The following is a 21,696-nucleotide window of genomic DNA, read 5'->3' as shown; positions in this document are numbered from 1 at the left end:
GGATACCCCAGTCAGAATTAGAAAAAATCAAACAACAAGTACAACAAATACTGGAACAAAATAATGTGCAATCAGAAGAAGAAGAAAATACAGTAATGGACTTAAACATCCCAGAGCAAACAAACAAAGAACAACACGCATCAATTAAACAGTCAGAGGAAAACGAAATCTTAAGACAGCCACCAGAACAAGCACAAATAGAACACGAAGTGACACACATGTTAGATATAGAAGAAAAATTTCAGCTGACATATATAGAATACAAAGACACAAATACAGACATTAGACCATTCTTGCATAGACCGCCAAATAACCCACAAGTCGAAACAACAATAAAAACTATCAACACAATCATATACAACAAAATAAATGAAAACACAACTATGGAACTACACTAAATGTACACACTAGGCAGAGATCAGAACCAACCAACACACAGAAGAAACCCACAAAACCAGCATGGCAACACAGGCTACAGATCAGAATAGAAAAACTGAGAAAAGACATCGGACAGCTAACACAATTTATAAGAAATGAAATGTCAGAAAAAAAACGAAAAAGGTTAGGTAAAATCTCACAACAAGAAGCGATAGAGCAATTAGATGAAAAGAAGCAGAAATTACAAGCATTGGCCAAACGACTTAGAAGATACAAAAAAAGTGAAAATAGAAGGAAACAAAACCAAACATTCAACACAAACCAAAAGAAATTTTACCAGACAATAGATAACACACACATTAAAATAGACAATCCACCAAACATAACAGACATGGAACACTTTTAGAGCAACATATGGTCAAACCCGGTACAACATAACAGGCATGCACGGTGGATACAAGCAGAAACAGATACATACAAGGTGATACCACAAATGACTGAAGTGATAATTTTGCAACATGAAGTCACCCAAGCAATTAATTCTACTCACAATTGGAAAGCCCCTGGAAAAGATAAAATAGCAAATTTCTTGCCAAAGAAATTCACCTCAACACATTCACATCTAACTAAATTATTTAACAGTTACATTGCAGACCCACACACATTCCCTGATACACTTACACGTGGAATAACTTATCTGAAACCTAAAGATCAAGCAGACACAGCAAACCCAGGTAAATATCGCCCCATAACATGCCTACCAACAATATACAAAACATTAACTTCAGTCATTACTCAGAAATTAATGGCACATACAACACAGAACAAAATTATAAATGAAGAACAAAAAGATTGTTGCAAAGGAGCACGAGGATGTAAAGAGCAACTGATAATAGATGCAGAGGTGACATATCAAGCTAAAACTAAACAAAGGTCGCTACACTATGCATACATTGATTACCAAAAAGCTTTTGATTGTGTACCCCACTCATGGTTACTACAAATATTGGAAATATACCAAGTAGATCCTAAATTGATACAGTTACTAAACATAGTAATGAAAAATTGGAAAACCACACTTAATATCCAAACAAATTCAAATAATATCACATCACAGCCAATACAGATTAAGTGTGGAACATACCAAGGAGACTCATTAAGTCCTTTCTGGTTCTGCCTTGCTCTGAACCCACTATCCAACATGCTAAATAATACAAATTATGGATGCAATATTACTGGAACATACCCACACAAAATCACACATTTGCTATACATGGATGATCTAAAACTACTGGCAGCAACAAATCAACAACTCAACCAATTACTAAAGATAACAGAAGTATTCAGCAATGATATAAATATGGCTTTTGGAACAGACAAATGTAAGAAAAATAGCATAGTCAAGGGAAAACACACTAAACAAGAAGATTACATATTGGATAACCACAGCGACTGCATAGAAGCGATGGAAAAAACAGATGCCTATAAATATCTAGGATACAGACAAAAAATAGGAATAGATAATACAAATATTAAAGAAGAACTAAAAGAAAAATATAGACAAAGACTAACAAAAATACTGAAAACAGAATTGACAGCAAGAAAGAAGACAAAAGCTATAAATACTTATGCTATACCAATATTGACCTACTCATTTGGAGTAGTGAAATGGAGTAACGCAGACCTATAAGCACTCAATACACTTACACGATCACAATGCCACAAATATAGCATACGTCACATACATTCAGCAACTGAAAGATTCACATTAAGCAGAAAGGAAGGAGGAAGGGGATTTATCGACATAAAAAACCTACATTACGGACAGGTAGACAATTTAAGAAAATTCTTTATAGAATGAGCAGAAACTAGCAAAATACACAGAGCAATCACTCATATAAATACATCGGCTACACCACTGCAATTTCATAACCACTTCTACAACCCTTTAGATCACATAACATCAACAGATACGAAGAAAGTGAATTGGAGGGGGAGGGCACTACATGCCAAGCACCCGTATCATCTAACACAGCCACACATCGATCAAGACGCATCCAACACATGGCTAAAAAAAGGCAATATATACAGTGAGACGGAAGGATTCATGATTGCAATACAGGATCAAACAATAAACACCAGATATTACAGCAAGCATATTATTAAATATCCCAATACCACAACAGATAAATGCAGACTTTGCAAACAAGAAATAGAAACAGTAGATCACATCACAAGTGGATGTACAATACTAGCAAATACAGAATACCCCAGAAGACATGACAATGTAGCAAAAATAATACATCAACAACTTGCCATAAAACATAAACTAATAAAACAACACGTTCCCACATACAAGTATGCACCACAAAATGTACTGGAGAATGATGAATACAAATTATACTGGAACAGAACCATTATAACAGATAAAACAACACCACATAAGAAACCTGACATCATACTCACCTATAAAAAGAAGAAATTAACACAACTAATCGAAATATCCATACCCAATACAACAAATATACTGAAGAAAACAGGAGAAAAAATTGAAAAATACATCCAACTGGCTGAGGAAGTCAAGGACATGTGGCATCAGGATAAAGTTGACATTATACCGATTATACTATCAACTACAGGAGTTATACCACACAATATCCACCAGTACATCAACGCAATACAGCTACATCCAAACTTATATATACAACTACAGAAATCCGTAATTATGGATACACGTTCAATTACCCGAAAGTTCCTAAATACAATGTAACATATTCCGTACAGTTAAAAGGAAGTCATGCTTGATGAAGGTCCGTGTCACTTTCCATTTTTAACCAGACCTAAGGTCTGAGAAAAATAGAAATAATAATAATAATAATAATAATAATAATAATAATTATTATTATTATTATTATAGTGCCAGCATGAAAATGTTAGTGGAAAACAGTAAAAACCGAGAAAAACAATATACCACTCAATACAGTATTCGTTTTTTCTTTTTTTCTTGTTTAATTTTTACAGTGTATAATTAAAATTACAGATGTTCACATTGAGGAAATTCTTATGAAAATGTTGCTATACAAATTATTGTTATTTACACCAATGTAATAAAATCATGAAGTGATGATCTTTACAGAAATAAATTTAAATACTTAGTTACTCATACAACACTTGCATACTAATCTCTCCACCTGATTCTAAGTCATCTTCTTCCAAACTCTTTTTTTATTATTCAGAATAGAGTACATTTGTGATTCAAGCTATGTTATTCACGTAAAATTTAAAGTTTTTATAGTACTACACCTTTCACAATTGATAAAATAATTGCCCAATGTAATTCAAATGAAGGTGGCACTAGTTGCAGCAAATATTTGTCAGGTTCACAATGCTAAAATTAAAATTCATACTGAGAAACTACTATAAATAACCTTGCGACTGCAGATGCAGAGAAGAGTCCATTGTGATACAGCTCCATTGTAAGTTGGAGTTCAATTTCTTGAGGACCTGCCACTGAGCGTATCAAGGAGATTACAGCTTGGTTAACTGCAGTTCGCCGTAGACGGAAGTAATCCTTTGTAGCTTTTGGAATTCCTTCAGGTGCTCTTGCATCTAGTAGTTCCATTTTAAAACTGACTGTCGCAGTAGAATATATTCCTCGCATTGTAAATAAATCTAGATGCCCTTGTGGTATTGGAATGTTTGATACAAATGTTATGAAGTTGAAAGAGTATGTCATTGGCAAGCGAATGCATTCTATATCGGATTCATGACACAGAAATTGGGCTCGCTTGCATCGGCTGTAAAACAAAAAAAAAGTTTTCATATAATATCAACATAGTTTTCATTGATTATAAATAAAGAACTTATGGTATTGACAAAAAATATATTCTATTTTTGTGCTTCATACATATGAACTTCCCAATTCCTAACATATTTCATTAACTAACAATATTTTCAGTTTTACACTATTTTTGTCGTGCCTTTAAGAAATATTTAAAAAATTCATTTTATCGTAATGGGTTCTTCAAATGTTTGAACACTAAATTTGTCTCTGGCCATACAGAGATACAGTAGATTATCGCAAAGCTAAGTCAATTTAATAATGGTGTCATGCAGAAGTGTGAACTGTATATTTTAAAATGATTGGGTTATTAATTTTTATGCATTTATTTCACTTGTAAAGTTTACGGTCTTCAGGCTCTCTCTTACACCTAACCACATCTCCTTCATCAGTTAACATTACAGTACGCATAATACATATGCTATACATAATAATAATAATAATAATAATAATAATAATAATATTGACCTACTCATTTGGAGTAGTGAAATGGAGTAACACAGACCTAGAAGCACTCAATACACTTACACGATCACAATGCCACAAATATAGAATACATCACATACATTCAGCAACTGAAAGATTCACATTAAGCAGAAAGGAAGGAGGAAGGGGATTTATCGACATAAAAACCTACATTATGGACAGGTAGACAATTTAAGAAACTTCTTTATAGAATGAGCAGAAACTAGCAAAATACACAGAGCAATCACTCATATAAATACATCGGCTACACCACTGCAATTTCATAACCACTTCTACAACCCTTTAGATCACATAACATCAACAGATACGAAGAAAGTAAATTGGAAAAAGAAAACACTACATGGCAAGCACCCGTATCATCTAACACAGCCACACATCGATCAAGACGCATCCAACACATGGCTAAAAAAAGGCAATATATACAGTGAGACGGAAGGATTCACGATTGCAATACAGGATCAAACAACAAACACCAGATATTACAGCAAGCATATTATTAAAGATCCCAATACCACAACAGATAAATGCAGACTTCGCAAACAAGAAATAGAAACAGTAGATCACATCACAAGTGGATGTACAATACTAGCAAATACAGAATACCCCAGAAGACATGACAATGTAGCAAAAATAATACATCAACAGCTTGCCTTACAACATAAACTTATAAAGCAACACGTTCCCACATACAAGTATGCACCACAAAATGTACTGGAGAATGATGAATACAAATTATATTGGAACAGAACCATTATAACAGATAAAACAACACCACATAACAAACCTAACATCATACTCACCAATAAAAAGAAGAAATTAACACAACTAATCGAAATATCCATACCCAATACAACAAACATACAAAAGAAAACAGGAGAAAAAATTGAAAAATACATCCAACTGGCTGAGGAAGTCAAGGACATGTGGCATCAGAATAAAGTTGACATTATACCAATTATACTATCAACTACAGGGGTCATACCACACAATATCCACCAGTACATCAATGCAATACAGCTACATCCAAACTTATATATACAACTACAGAAATCTGTAATTATTGACACTTGTTCAATTACCCGAAAGTTCCTAAATGCAATGTAACATATACCGTACAGTTAAAAGAAAGTAACGCTTGATCAAGGTCCGCGTCACCTTCCATTTTTAACCAGACATAACGTCTGAGACAAGAAAGAAATAATAATAATAAGTATAGTAATGAATATATGGCATTTCACTGTTGTTAGTCTTATTAACATTGTCATAAATACTGCCCCAATTACATTCATTTTTTATATGAAGTGCATGGCAGCAGTGCAGAAGGTATAAATGGAGAAGGTGAATTGTCAGGAGGAGATTAAGAAGTAATAGGGTAAATTTAGCAGATTAAATGAAAGAAAGAAAACAGAAATAGAAAGCCATGAGGAAAGCATGAATGCTGTTTACAACTTGGGAGATATATTAGTTTGCTGTTAGAGGGATGGATGAGAGGGAAACCATACTGATGATAACATGATAAGCATTAATCCTCTTGAATACAGTGTGATTTTGGATCAAACATAGGTTATCGGGAACTATGCTCAAGACTTATATGGTTGGAACTAAGAAGTAGATGTATTTAGTGCTATACATAGTCAGAGGCAGGGTGCAGGACATATTGTATTTTGTGCTCCAACTAGATTTCCTGCATGGTATAACATTTTTTTCTTTCCAGTTATCATCCAATATTAACATGAACTCTTTATCTTTTTTCTAAGCAAAGTGAATACACAAAAAAGCACAAAAGGGGCAAGAATGAATTTTCACTCTGCAGTGGAGTGCACAGGTATTTCTAACTTCCTGGCACATTGAAACTGTGTGCCAGACAGGGCTTGAATCCAGAACCTTTGGCTTTACCTGGCAAATTATTGGGGGGAGGTAAAGCTATGCAGGTTGGTCATGAATACTGACTGGATCCCTCATTCATTAAAGGCAAAGGTTTCGTGTTCAAATACCACCACTTAATCTACCAGAAAGTTTCATAAAAGAACTGTTTCATGAAAACGTTTACTAGTTAACTTCCAGTGTGACTTATTTGGGTTTAGTTTAAGACAAAAGTTTTATGTCCATCAAGATACTGATCGAAGGTTCTTATCTGGTACAGCAGCAGAATGTTCAAATTGTTGCAGCTTTCATAGAACTGTGTATCATCAGCATGTAAGTGATAGTTATAAGAATATGCCACAGAAGAAATATCATTTATATACAGTGAGAAAAACAGTGGACTAAAAACTGAACCTTGTGAGACTCCTCTATGCAAATTCCTGCTTGAAGACTTCTCCAACCCACAGACAACTTGTTGATATTTGCTTTTAAGTTAGCTGTCAAACTACAGTACTGAACTGTTTGAGAAAATCATCTGTTTTTATTTTCATAAGTAATAGATCAAAGTAAAACGTATCAAAAACCTTGATGACATCAAGCAGTGTTAAAACTATCACTTCAAGTCAGTCCATGGCATATTTTAAGTCATCTGTCAATTTGATTAATGCAGTTGCTGTGATATGATATTTCCAGAAGCCTCATCAATATTTATCAAGGATGTTGTAAATTTTAAGGCAGTTCATCAGCCGTTCATGAACAACATACTCCAAGGCATTAGATATTGTAGATAATATGCTGATTGGCCAACAGTTACCTGGTGTTTTAGGATTATCGTTCCTCGGATGTTGGTCTAATTAAGCTTTGTTTCCATTCAGTAGGTTAAGTACCACTAATAAGAGAGAACTGAATATGTATGTTAGAAGCAGAATAATAATTTTGGTGAAGTTTTGATGATTCTTATACTCACTCCATCAATACCTAGGGCCTTATAAGAGATTCTCATGATAACTGCTTTCTAAACTGCATGTCTAGAAACACGTTGTACAGAAAGTGCAAATGTTATCAAAGTACTACTATGTGGTTGAAAATTTATTGCTATTTGAGTGCTGACTAGTGCAGAGAAAAAATCAACTTCATCTGCGGAAGATTAAAAAATCAGACTTTGCTTTTTTATGCTGAAGGTGCACAGGATTTCACTTGTTGCATACAACAGAACAAGCATAAATGCTTTTGGCACTGTACACATTTTGCTTCACTTTGTTCCCGACTTTTCTGCCTACTTCATAAAGCTCAAGTACTGGATTTTATTGAATCTTCTGTTAATACAGTCTCACCTACTCATCATCTGACAGTTCCACAGCTTGTTGTGTAGCAGGAGCTCTCTTTGCTCTCTTTATTTTGACTGTGTGTTGAGGGGCATGTTTGTCATGAAGAGCTATATGCCTGTGACTGAATTCCCAGACTTTACAGTGTAATGTCAACTCATTGCTTACATCCTACCATTGGGTATCTCAACTGGCTTTTCTAGGGCACCGTGATTGACTTGTTTCACATGGCATGCCTTTCCTAAGGGTGATCATAGTCACAGTAAACCAGGCTGCCTACCATGGCCATCTGTAGGTTTCAGCAAATGACAGACTAATTGAAAGGAGCAGACTGGTCAATGGCAGGAATAGTTGCTGACAATGCAAAATAATACGTACTGCCCTAAGAGGTTGTATTTTTCTTAAGCAGTGATCAAGAATTGGTAGAGGGAAGGGCTTCAATAAAAGTAACTAAATGATTTAGGAGGAAGTGGCATTGAAATAATAGGTTGCTATCAGAAGAGGTAAACTAAATACAAATTTAAATTAATTTCTGATGAATTAATTTACTTAAATATGAAAGGATATACTACATCCATTGTATTGTCTGAGGACATGCAGCTTGCTCCAGCATCGACTACTCAGGACGATGTAACCATTGGAAGAATGGCTTTCTACAAATCAGGGTATGTAATGTTAGATTCCTTAATTGTATGGGTGGGTTAGAGAACCTGAGAAAAGAAATCAATAGAATGAAATTTGGTACTGAGAAAATCAATAAAGTATGGTGTCTGGAAGAACAGGATTTATGGTCAGATGATTATAGGGATACCAACACATAATAAAGTATGAATAATGCAGGAGAAGGTCTGATAATAGACAACAAAAAGGAGTGGGAATGAAATACTACAAAAAGCAGAGGGAAAAGATTATCACAGATGAGATGGATACAAAGCCCAACCCTTCACAGCAGAACAGGTGTGTATGCTGACTAGATCTGCAGATTATAAGAAGATTGAAAACATGTAGGATGAGATAAAAGAAATTAATCAGATAGCTAAGGAAGAAGAAAATACACTTCATGGTAAAACTTAAGGATGAGATAGATAAAGTAACATAATATATTAACAACTCAGTGGAAATGAATGACAGTGTGGGAGCATGTTTCCAGAGGTCTTCCATTTATGCTCAGGAAGTTGGACATCACATGGCGTGAGGTCTGCACGTAAGTGAGCCAGTTGAAGGAACAGGAAAATACAGTGTGTCTCAATCAGTGAACAGTTACAGTGCACTGCGGTGTTGTTCTTCATTACAGCATCGCCTGGAGACAACATATCGATGACTTCATACAGGCAAGGATAACTGAGAAACTGGAAGATGGGTAAGTCTGACGAGTGTAGCAGAAGGATTTGGTTTTGCTCACAGCATTGTTTCACATGCATGGGGAACATTCTCAACCACAGACACTGCTGCCTGAAAAAGAGGAGCTGGCCGATCATGATGAACTACAGCAAGCAGATGAATGGCACCTTCTGCAACAGGCACATCAAACAGTGGGTGCAATACATTTAACAGAACTGCAAAGCATACAATCTCATGCTCCACAGTGGCATGGAGACTGCATGAGGGTGGTCTCTTTGTCTGATGACCAGAATGTTGTGTTCTTGTGACATACACACATTGAAGGCACCAAACGTGATGAGAGCAGATGAAAGGAGATTCAACCTGAGTAGTGATTCTGGATGTACCCTCATACTGCGAGAGGTGGGAACACAGAGTGCACCCAGGGACATTGTCAAACATGGTCATTTTGGTTGTCTAGGTCTTATTGTGTGTGGAAGCATAGTTGAATGAGTGCACTGATCTCCGAACTTTGAACATGATACACTCACTGGCAACATTTAGTGTAACATTGTACTCCTTACCCATGTATGTCAGAGGTGCATTCCATCCTTACTTCTTTTTTATGGATGATAATGTGTGACAGCATCGAAAAGCACAGGTGAAGCTCTTTGAATGAGAGGATATTCAGAGAATGGAAAGCCTTAAATACCATCAAACATGTGTGGGATGCATTGGGGACATGTATTGCAGCATGCCCACATGCACCAATGACCATCCAGCAGTTGTCAACTGTGCCGATGGAGGAATGGAATGCCCTAACACAAGAACTCCTTGCCAGTTTTGTGGCCGGCATGGGAACATGTTGCAGAGCAGGCATTGCTGTCTGTGGTGATCATGGACCCTATTAAGAATCAGGACCCGCCTTTTGCAATGTGTGGGAATAAAAGTGTCATTTCTATTTGTCTCATGGTGCATCTCTTTCAATTACCTTCTGTTCTATACTGTAGCAGTTCTTTCTATCCAAGGTTGAAGTTTAACTGATCATGTTACTTGGCAGTTACACATCATGTGAAAGTTACTTTCACACCAGTTTTGCACACCAGTGTATATAATTTTAGTAAGGGACTGGAATTTGATTGTGGGAAGGGAGTGTAAGAAAAACAGGAACATGTACTTGGAAGGAAGATATGAAGGAGGAGCTGCCTGGTAAAATTTTGCACACAACAAATTTAATCATTGTTAACATTTGGTTTGAGAAACATGAAAGAAGACTGTATACATGAAGGACTCCTGGAGACACTGAATAGTTTCAGATAGGTTATAAAATGGTAAGACTTGGATTCTGAAACAAATTAAAAACTGCTAAATGTTTACAGGAACATTCTAAGCATAATTTATTGGTTATGAACTTCAGTTTAAAACTGAAGACATACAGGATACTGAAGAGATGGGATGTGGATAAATTGAAAGGAAAAACATGTTTTTAGAAATTTTAAATCGCGCATTGGGCAACTCAAGTGAAACAGGTTAAAACAATGCAACAGAAGGTGAATGAGTAAGTATGAGAGATGACATAGTGAAGGTAGTACAGGAACAATGTGATGAAAAGACAAGGTTCCATTGAAACCTTTGAATAATTAATCTACATCTACATACATACTGCACAAGCTACCATATGGTGCATAGCAGAGGATACCTTGTACCAGTACTAGTCATTTGTTTTCCTGTTCCATTCACACATAGAGTAAGGGAACGAAGTATATCTATATGCCTCCATACGATTCATAATTTCTCTCATCGTTATACCCCCTATGTGAAATGTACATTGGTAATAGTACAGTTATTCTGCAGTTGGCTTCAAATGCTGGTTCTATAAATTTTCTCAATAGTGATCCATGAAAAGCACATAATCTACCCACCAGGGATTCCTACTTGAGTTCATGAAGCATTTCTGTACTACTCATGTGTTGAACGAACCTACTGGCAACAAATCTAGCAGCTTGCCTATGAATTGCTTCAATGTTTTCTTTTAATCACACCTGCTGGGGATCCCAAAGACTCAAGCAGTACTCAAGAATGGGTCACACTAGTGTTCTATACAGGATATCCTTTACAGACAAACCACACTTTACTAAAATTCTCTCAATGATCTGAAGTTGACTTTTCACCTTACCTTGTACAATTCTTACGTGCTTGTACCTTTTGTATCACTTTGCAACATTAATTACACCTAGATATTTAATTTGACATGACTGTGTCAAGCAGTACACCACTGATCTACATCTATGCTCTGCAAACTACTGTGAAGTGCATGAGAGCAGATACGTTCCTTCGTACCAGTTATTAGGGTTTTTTTCCCACTCCATTAATATATGGAGTTTGGGAAGAATGATTGTTTAAATGCCTCCATGCATGCTGTTATTAATCAAAGGGGGTTGTAGTACATTCCTAGAGTCATACTTTAAAGTCAGTTCTTGAAACTTTGTAAGTAGGTTTCTCAGGGTAGTTTACGTCTATCTTCAAGAGTCGGCCAGTTCAGTTTATTCAGCTTCTCTGTGGCACCCTCCCATGGACCAAACAAATGTGTGACCATTCATGCTGCCCTTCTCTGTATTCATTAAATACCTCCTGATAGCCCTATTAAGTGTGGGTCCTACACACTTGAACAGTATTCTAGAATTCAGACATGAGTAATTTGTCAGCAGTCTCCATTTTAGACTGGCTGCATTTCACCAGTATTCAACAAATAAACTGAAGTCTACCATTTGTTTTACCCAAGACTGAGCATATTTGCTCATTGCATTTCATATCAGAGTTACACCCACATATTTGTATCAGTTAACCAATTTCAACTGTGATTCCTTCCCTCGATATGTTGGAAAAAATACTTGTTCAAAACCGGTGGTAGGCAGAAAACATCTTCCGAGATTGTCCTAAATGCTTTCTCCGAAAATTATTTCAAGCAATTAGTCCATGAACCCACGCGAATTGTAAATGGTTGCGAAAACACACTTGACCTCTTAGCCACAAACAATCCAGAGCTAACAGAGAGCATCATGACTGATACAGGGATTAGTAATCACAAGGTCGTTGTAGCTAGGCTCAATACCGTTTCTTCCAAATCCACCAGAAACAAACGCAAAATAATTTTATTTAAAAAAGCAGATAAAGTGTCACTAGAAGCCTTCCTAAGAGACAATCTCTATTCCTTCCGAACTGACTATGCAAATGTAGACGAGATGTGGCGTGAATTGAAAGATATAGTAACAACAGCAATTGAGAGGTTCATACCTCATAAACTGGTAAGAGATGGAACTTATCCCCCATGGTACACAAAACAGGTCTGAACGCTGTTGCAGAGGCAACGGAAAAAGCATGCAAAGTTTATAAGAACACGAAATCCCGAAGATTGGCTAAAATTTACAGACGCGCGAAATTTGGCACGGACTTCAATGCGAGATGCCTTTAATAGGTTCCACAACGAAACATTGTCTCGAAATTTGGTAGAAAATCCGAAGAAATTCTGGTTGTATGTAAAGTACACAAGCGGCAAGACACAGTCAATACCTTCACTGTGCAGTGCCGATGGTACTGTTACCGATGACTGCGCCGCTAGAGCGGAGTTATTGAATGCAGTTTTCCAAAATTCCTTCACCAGGGAAGACGAATGGAATATTCCAGAATTTGAAACACGAACAGCTGCTAGCATGAGTATCTTAGAAGTAGATACCTTAGGGGTTGCGAAGTAACTCAAATCGCTTGATACGGGCAAGTCTCCAGGTCCAGATTGTATACCGATTAGGTTCCTTTCAGATTACGCTGATACAATAGCTCCCTACTTAGCAATCATATACAACCGCTCACTCACCGATATATCTGTACCTACAGATTGGAAAATTGCGCAGGTCGCACCAGTGTTTAAGAAGGGTAGTAGGAGTAATCCATCGGACTACAGACCTATATCATTGATGTTGGTTTGCAGTAGGGTTTTGGAGCATATACTGTATTCAAACATTATGAATCACATCGAAGGGAACGATCTATTGATACGTAATCACCATGGTTTCTGAAAACATAGTTCTTGTGCAATGCAGCTAGCTCTTTATTCGCATGAAGTAAGAGCCGCTATCAACAGGGGATCTCAAGTTGATTCCGTATTTCTAGATTTCCGGAAAGCTTTTGACACTGTTCCTCACAAGCGACTTCTAATCAAGCTGCAGGCCTATGGGGTATCGTCTCAGTTGTGCGACTGGGTTCGTGATTTCCTGTCAGGAAGGTCGCAGTTCATAGTAATAGACGGCAAATCATCGAGTAAAACTGAAGTGATATCAGGTGTTCCACAGGGAAGCGTCCTGGACCTCTGCTGTTCCTGACCTGTATAAATGACCTGGGTGACAATCTGAGCAGTTCTCTTAGGTTGTTCGCTGATGATGCTGTAATTTACCGTCTAGTAAGGTCATCCGAAGACCAGTATCAGTTGCAAAGCGATTTAGAAAAGATTGCTGTATGGTGTGGCAGGTGGCAGTTGACGCTGAATAACGAAAAGTGTGAGGTGATCCACATGAGTTCCAAAAGAAATCTGTTGGAATTTGATTATTCGATAAATAGTACAGTTCTCAAGGCTGTCAATTCAACTAAGTACCTGGGTGTTAAAATTATGAACAACTTCAGTTGGAAAGACCACATAGAAAATACTGTGGGGAAGGCGAGCCAAAGGTTGCGTTTCATTGGCTGGGCACTTAGAAGATGCAACAAGTCCACTAAAGAGACTGCTTACACTACACTTGTTCGTCCTCTGTTAGAATATTGCTGCGTGGTGTAGGATCCTTACCAGGTGGGATTGACGGAGGACATCGAAAGGGTGCAAAAAAGGGCAGCTCATTTTGTATTGTCATGTAATAGGGGGGAGAGTGTGGCAGATATGATACGTGAGTTGGGATGGAAGTCATTAAAGCAAAGACGTTTTTCGTCGCAGCGAGATCTATTTACGAAATTTCAGTCACCAACTTTCTCTTCCGAATGCAAAAATATTTTGTTGAGCCCAACCTACGTAGGTAGAAACAATCATCAAAATAAACTAAGAGAAATCAGAGCTCGAACAGAAAGGTTTAGGTGTTCATTTTCCCCGCGCGCTGTTCGGGAGTGGAATGGTAGAGAGATAGTATGGTTGTGGTTCGATGAACCCTCTGCCAAGCACTTAAATGTGAATTGCAGAGTAATCATGTAGATGTAGATGTAAATGTAGATGACTCATTGATAGTCATAGAATACTACATTTTTTTAATTTTGTGAAGTGAAAAGATATGTATTTCTAAACATTTAATGCAAGTTGTCAATCGTTGCACCACTTTGAAATCTTATCAATATCTGACTGAATATGTATGCAGGTTCTTTCATGTAGTGCTTCACTACAGATTACTGCATGACCTGAAAAAGTCTGAGATTACTTGCGAGGCCATTAATATACAACATGAACAGTTAGGGTGCCAACACCCTGGGGCACATCTGAAGTTAGCTCTACACCTGTTGATGACTCTCCATCCAAGATAACTTGCTACTTTCTACCAAAAAATCCTTGATCCAGTCTCAAATATTGCTTGATACCCCCTACAATCATACTTTTGATGTAGTACTGAGTCAAATGCTTTTTTTGTGGCTGAGAAGTACTGTGTCTAGCCTTGTTCCAAGGCATTCAGTAAGTCATGTGAGAAAAGTGAGAGTTGAATTTAACATGATCAGTGTTTTCAGAATCCATGTTCATTGGCATAGAGAGCATCATTCTGTTTGAAATACCCCATTATATTTGAGCTCATAATATGTTCTAAGACTCTACAACAAATAGATGTCAAGGATATTGGACAGCAGTTTTGTGTATTACTCCAACAAGCCGTCTTGCAGATGAGTGTGATACAGCTTTCTTCCAACTATTGGGCCCGGTTTTTTGTTCAAGGGATCTATGATACATTATAGTTACATAGTTCCTCTATTTACTCCTGTCCCATGCTAAAAGTCTCTATTTCCACACTGAGATATGACACTGCTGCTTTTTATCTCATTTATTGAACATATAAATCTTTCTACTTGTTTAAGTTGTCCTTTGTACTTTGATAATCATTGTTGCCACAACTGCCTCATGGTCACTGATACCAGTTTCTATTATGGTAATTACTGAAAGCTTCACACATTTCTCTCATGACAGCCAAACACGTTTCATTCAGCATCTCTCTGTCTATAGCCTGATGCTTTGTTTTATAACTGCTATGCAATAGTCTCCATTTCTTTAGAAGTTTCTTTACACTAACTGGAATAGTCTCTTCAACATACTGAACGAGACCGCCAGCATACACACTGAGTGCATGTGGTGTTCCTTCCTGCCATTTTCCTAAGGAGTACCATTACTTGCTGTATGTTTTAATTGCTGATGATTAATAGACCCTTATACTCTCCTCTTTACAGAGGACTCAGCAGGTTCCCCAACACGTGAAGTGAGTTGCAGTGGCTCAATTTCACTTTCAATGAAATAGAGCATTTCATATTTGTTGATTCTTTGTATCTTCCTACAGTCACTTGACAATGACACCTTTCCATACACCAAAGCTTCTTCAGCAAACAGCCTCCTGCATGGATGATTTCTTAAACATTGTATTTTTTGGCACCTTCTACTGCTGTACTAGACCAGTCAATGAGTGATTGGAGAGAAGCCATTGACTTGCTTAGAGATTTTACATAGGACCAGGATTTTCTTGGGTTCTTGGCAATATCTTTTTATGCTTTGTGCCTCAATGTCTCTACAGAGATACAATTTTCAATCAACTTTTGCCTGTCATCATTTGCACATTCTTTTTTTGCCAAGAATGCAACAGTCTCTACTTCCTCAGCAATTTCTGAATTTTGTTATTAAACCATGGTGGGTCTTTTCCATCCTTAATCCAATTATGTGACACATACTTCTCTAGGGAGTGATTTACAGTCCATTTAAACTTTGCCCATAATTCCTTGATGTTTATTTTGCTCAAACTAAATGACAGCCATTCATTTTCCAAGTGGGATGCTAACAACTGCTAATCTGCTCTTTCTTGCAAAAATACTCTCCGAGGCTTGGATTTATTAACTTTAGTAACCATTGTTACAATGATGGTATCATGATCACTAATCCGTGTCTCTATATCAACACCATCAATAAGGTAAGGCCTCTTCGAAGCTACAAGATCTAAAATATTTCCAATGCTGCTCAATGCAGTTTCCATAAAATGAGTTTGAAATTAATTCACAAGATTGCCTGTCCATATCATCTGCAATGAATCCATAGATTTCCAAGTCTACACTCAGTAGGTTAAAGTTGCCTCCAACTAATACTGCATGATCTGGGAATTTTCATGCTACTGGGCATAGACTTTCTTTGAATAATTTTAGAACTGTCATGATGGAATTGGGTGGCTGCTAGAAACATCTGATAACAACCTGAGCTTGCCTAGACCTGTTTGGTACATGTGTGCAGATAATTCACAGTTAGTCTCAATTTTGACCTCAATAGACACAATATTTTATTTGACTATACTAAACACTACCCCTCCTTTGGTGTCCAATCTGTCTTTTCAATATACATTCAATGCATCACTAAAATATTTCAGAGCTTTCTGCTTCAGGTTTCACTTAGCTCTTAGTTCTGACAATAATCTGAGCATTACAACTTTCCTGGAGGGCAGGAGACATTAAATTTAGCCGATGAAAGAAGAAAACGTATGAGGGCATGCTGGAAACTAATGCCTCTGAATTTGTTACATGAAAATTCTTGAAGCTTTTAAATAAAACAAACTTTATTAACATCCTACAACTTTATTCTTCATGTCTATATATTTATTTCTCAACATAGTCACCCTGGCAAATTTCTCCCAACTAGAGACCATATTGTTGATACCACCACTGCAGAATGTTGGACTTTGTTGATGGAGTCACAACCGCACCTCTGCTTGCTCTGCTTCATAACTATCAAAGTGAAGTCCTCAAACGGGTTCTTTAAGTTCTGTAAACAGATGAAACTCACATGGAGCCAAGTCAGGATTGTATGACAGTGAAGTGAACCCAAGGTGTCAGATTGTTGCAGATGTCGCTGCACTGATGTGTGGTCTGGCACTGCCATGCTAAAGGTGAGGGACAAGCTTTTCAAAATCATACACACTGACATAATTACATAACACATTGCTATGCAAAAAAGGCTACGGATGTCTAAAACGTGAGACTCAGAAATCACAAAATAGCAGAACAGATATTCTACAGGAGAAATGCAGAGCTATACAAAAGATAGGTACCTCAACAGGAAAATTAAGGAAACCATTGAAGAAAAAGGAGAAGTAGCTTTAAAAATAACCAGAGCTTAGATGGAAAACCAGTACAAAAACCACAAGAGGCTGAATTGCGGCAGGGATTTATAAAAGTGCAATAATAATGAAAGGAACTTAATGACAATATTACAGAGAGGGAAGAAGAATTGGATGAAGTCAAGATGGGTAGAGCAAAACTGCAAGAATAATTTGACAGAGCACTGAAAGACATATATCAAAACAAGGTTCCTGGAGTATACAAGATTCCTCAGAATTGTTAAGATCTTTGGGAGAACCGACATTGACATAGCTGTTCCACCTAGTATGCAGGATATATGAAACTGGCAAAATACTTTCAAACTTCAAGAAGAGTGTAATAATCTCAATACCAGAGGCTGCAGGTGCTAACAGGTGTGCTTATTACTGAACCATCAGTAAAATAAGGCATGGCAGCAAAATGCTAACTCACATTATATACAGAAGACTGAATACTGGAATATCTCATAGAAGTAGACCTGGGTGAAGATCAGTTTGTCTTCCAAAGAAAAGTAAGAACAGATGAGACAATATTGACTCTATGAATTTGTTTTAGAAGATAGACTGAAGAAAGACAAACCACTTCCCCACACAACCCCCAACAAACCACTTCACAGTGGTTTATAGAGTGTAGATGTAGATGTAGATATTTACAGCATTTGTACCTTTACACAAATGATTTGGAAACACATTATCAAATTTACAAAGTTATCAGAGATAAATATAGAGAGTGAAGGTTATCTACAACTTGTACCAAAACTCAACTGAAGTTACAAGTGTTGAAGGACAGGAAATGGAGGCAGCAGTTGATATGTGAGGGGGAGAGTTCTAATCCATTCCCATTGCTATTAAATTTGTTTACAGATCATTAATGCAGAAAACTGAGGAAAACATTGAAAAATAAATTAAAATTCAAGGAGAAGAAAGCAAAACATAAAGGTATGCTGATGACATAGTACCTGTGCCAGAGAAGCAAAAGATTTAGATGGTAACTTTAATAGTGTCTTGAAAAGAAGCTGTAATATGAACACAGATAAAAGTAAAACATGGGTAATGGGATACTGCTGAATTAAATCAGGTGATGTGGTGGGATCAGATTAGGAAATGAGGCATGAAAAGCTGTAGAACTGTTTTGCTACTTGTGCTATGAAAAAAATGGTTCAAATGGCTCTGAGCACTATGGGACTTAACTTCTAAGGTCATCAGTCCCCTAGAACTTAGAACTACTTAAACCTAACTAACCTAAGGACATCACACAGATCCATGCCCGAGGCAGGATTCGAACCTGCGACCGTAGCGGTCGGGCGGTTCCAGACTGAAGCACCTAGAACCGCTCGGCCACTCCGTCCGCCACTTGTGCTATGAAATAAGTGAAGATGGCAGAAGTGAAGAGGATATAAAATGTAGGCTGGCAATAGCAAAAGAAATTTTTCTGAAAAAGAGAAATATATTAAGACTGAATGGAAGCCTCTTCAGTAAGTATTTTTCTGCAAAATGACCTTATATGAACATAAAACATGAAGAATCTGATACTTCATCAGTAGGAGAATTATAGGAAAGTAATGTTCAGATTGAGAAGGGCTGTAGGTGAAAGATATTGCCTTCAAGAGAATAACAATAAAAAGGTGATAAGGGAAACAGAGGGTAACATATAATGTAAAAAAAATGACAATAGTGAAATTTTCAAAACCTAAAAACCTAGGGAATGCACCTAGCACATCATGTTTTATCTTAAGGATCTGATATTAAAGTAATGTAATGCGTTCATTCATTTCTATAGTTGATACATTCTCATGCCCACTGATATTTTTCTACAAAAAGAGAGAAAAAAGCACTATATAGTAATTTATCAGCATTTTAAAATTTTTACATAGTAGTGCAATACTTCATCACAACTTCAACGTATTGTAACAGCTGGAACAAACAATTCTACTTAGGAATCAGGAAATGGTTCACATATTCCCACACTGATGTTTGAAAAAGAAATAAATAATACCTATATTCCCCTGTATAGTTCTTGTAAAGCTTTTAACTATACAAAAGAATGTATGTGACTGTATTGCTAACAAAGACTGAAATTATGTTATATGGTTCACTGTGCTCAATAAATTGTTCGACACAAATAATGCTTCTTGACAGGCAATAAATAGGTCATCATAACACAATGAGACATAGTGTTGAATGGAATCATATCTGAATACTACTCCAAGCAGGAAAATTTGAAATGTAACAAGCCAGATGTACTCTCTCATTTCTGTTATCAAATATACTTACTTCTTATGCTCTGTGTCTCTTACAAAATTAGGAGGACAAACTATTCTGTTGCACTGATAACTTCCTCTGGTATTCAGACAGTTGTCATCTGGGCCATGGCACACATTTCCAATGAGACATTCATCAATATCTGTAAAAATCAAAAAAATAAAAGTTACATCAAGAAGACACCACTAACAAGATTTAAATTATGATTTTCTCAGAATTCAAAATATGTGTTTTTCAGTCCTAATGATAGCCTTTCCAGGCAACACTTTCAGCAAATATCTTGGTTTGTGGCATGATGCAGCACTCAAACTACATGGCTTGCTGCTGATAATTTGTCTTTTGCAGTAAGAGGGTTGGCCTCTTAGTTTACCCATATTAGATGGTTCAAATGGCTCTAAGCACTATGGGACTTAACATCTGAGGTCATCAGTCACCTAGACTTAGAACTACTTAAACCGAACTAACCTAAGGACATCACACACATCCATGCCCAAGGCAGGATTCGAACCTGCGACCATAGCACCTAGAACTGCTCGGCCACAGTGGCCAGCTACCCACATTGGACATAACATTTGAATGTACAACATTAACTTTGATTTGTGGACATTAAAAGTAAGAGAGCATTTGCTGAAGACAGATAACTAAAATCAAAGAACTTACAAGTAATGGCAGGATAAAAAATGCACATCAGAGCAGTTATATGTAAGGACTATTAATCTCATGACATACAAGCACAAAAATGCATCACTGCCGCACAGCACCCCTGACGTACATTGCAGAGCACCCAGTATGTCATGATGTTTGAAACTGATTGGCAACTGGCTCTTATGTGAGATGGATGTCCTGGCAGCATTGAAGCTGCTGTCTGTGGTACAGGTGTATCTGCTGACTGTTAATTGGGGTTCATCAGCGTCCTGGAAGTGTGATTTGGAACAACTCTGCATTCGCACAGTGAAACAGGTTGTCTGAGAGAAGTGCAGGTGTGTTTCTCATATGTGTACACATTGTGGATTTTGTGTAATACCTCATAAATAGAGCAAACTGTGGTCCCTGATACCCTACTGACACTGTGGGTGCACTGGCTGTTTGAGAAATTGTATGGTGAACTACACTTTAGAGCATGTTGCCCAAAACATTTGTGATACCAACATACTGGTCTTGGGATCGATACTGGCACCCTTTAGTTGCTGCTGCATGCACATCTGTACTACCAGGGCTTCCACTGTAGTTTGCAAGCTTTGGATCTACTCAGAAACACTCAGGGGGTATTGTGTCATAACAGCTGCACAATATGGAGTTGTCTCCTCACATGAGCTGAGAAGGCATCTGTCAGTTTCTGCCTACCAGAGGGCTGGTGTTGTCATGGCAATTGTTGTGGCAACTCAAGTGTCACATAGACTTTATCGGTGACCTATCTACAGCAATTTGTCGTCTGATTAATGGAGCATATTGCCAATGCTGTTTGCACTTGTGTTGGTAGTTGGTGCTGCAAAATTTAAAGTAAGAAAATGTCAGAAACTTTGGAGCTGTCTACTAGATTGTGTAGATGTTGCTAGAACTCTGATGAGTATTGTTGCCATGTTTGTCGTGATATATTACTTGTGTAACTCTGAGGTCAGTGGATTTTATATAGCAAGAAATTAACTCATTTTTCTTGTTGTAAGTTGTCTGGTGGTGGGTGCACTATAATGTCCAACACCAGTGCTGTGGTTTATTGGTCCAAATTGCTTATGACCAAAGTAAATATCTCATGATATGTGAGCACTGCATAGTGAATGCCACATTATTGTACTGCGTAGGGTACGTTCAGAACTGCTGAGAGAGTAAGTTCTAAAATCTGTGTATTGCTGTGTAGCTCATT

The 21,696-nt window shown here is 37.2% G+C and overlaps 1 protein-coding gene across 2 annotated transcripts in view; it reads right to left on the bottom strand.

Annotated features, from left to right (window-relative positions):
• Nucleotides 1–3,585: 3,585 nt before the first annotated feature.
• LOC126470467 (fibulin-1-like) overlaps nucleotides 3,586–21,696 on the bottom strand; it is a 660,942-nt gene continuing 642,831 nt past the window's right edge. For both annotated transcript variants that reach the window (XM_050098327.1, XM_050098328.1), the window contains 2 exons: nucleotides 19,848–19,977; nucleotides 3,586–4,175 (listed from right to left, as the gene is read on the bottom strand). In XM_050098327.1, coding sequence (XP_049954284.1) covers nucleotides 3,773–4,175; nucleotides 19,848–19,977 — 533 coding nt within the window. In that variant the 3' untranslated portion in view covers nucleotides 3,586–3,772. The remainder of the gene's footprint in view (nucleotides 4,176–19,847; nucleotides 19,978–21,696) is intronic.

Source organism: Schistocerca serialis, chromosome 3 (assembly GCF_023864345.2).
Source record: "Schistocerca serialis cubense isolate TAMUIC-IGC-003099 chromosome 3, iqSchSeri2.2, whole genome shotgun sequence".
NCBI lineage: Eukaryota > Metazoa > Arthropoda > Insecta > Orthoptera > Acrididae > Schistocerca > Schistocerca serialis.
Note: the sequence above shows the minus strand (reverse complement) of the source record. Positions and strands in the feature narration are given on the sequence as shown.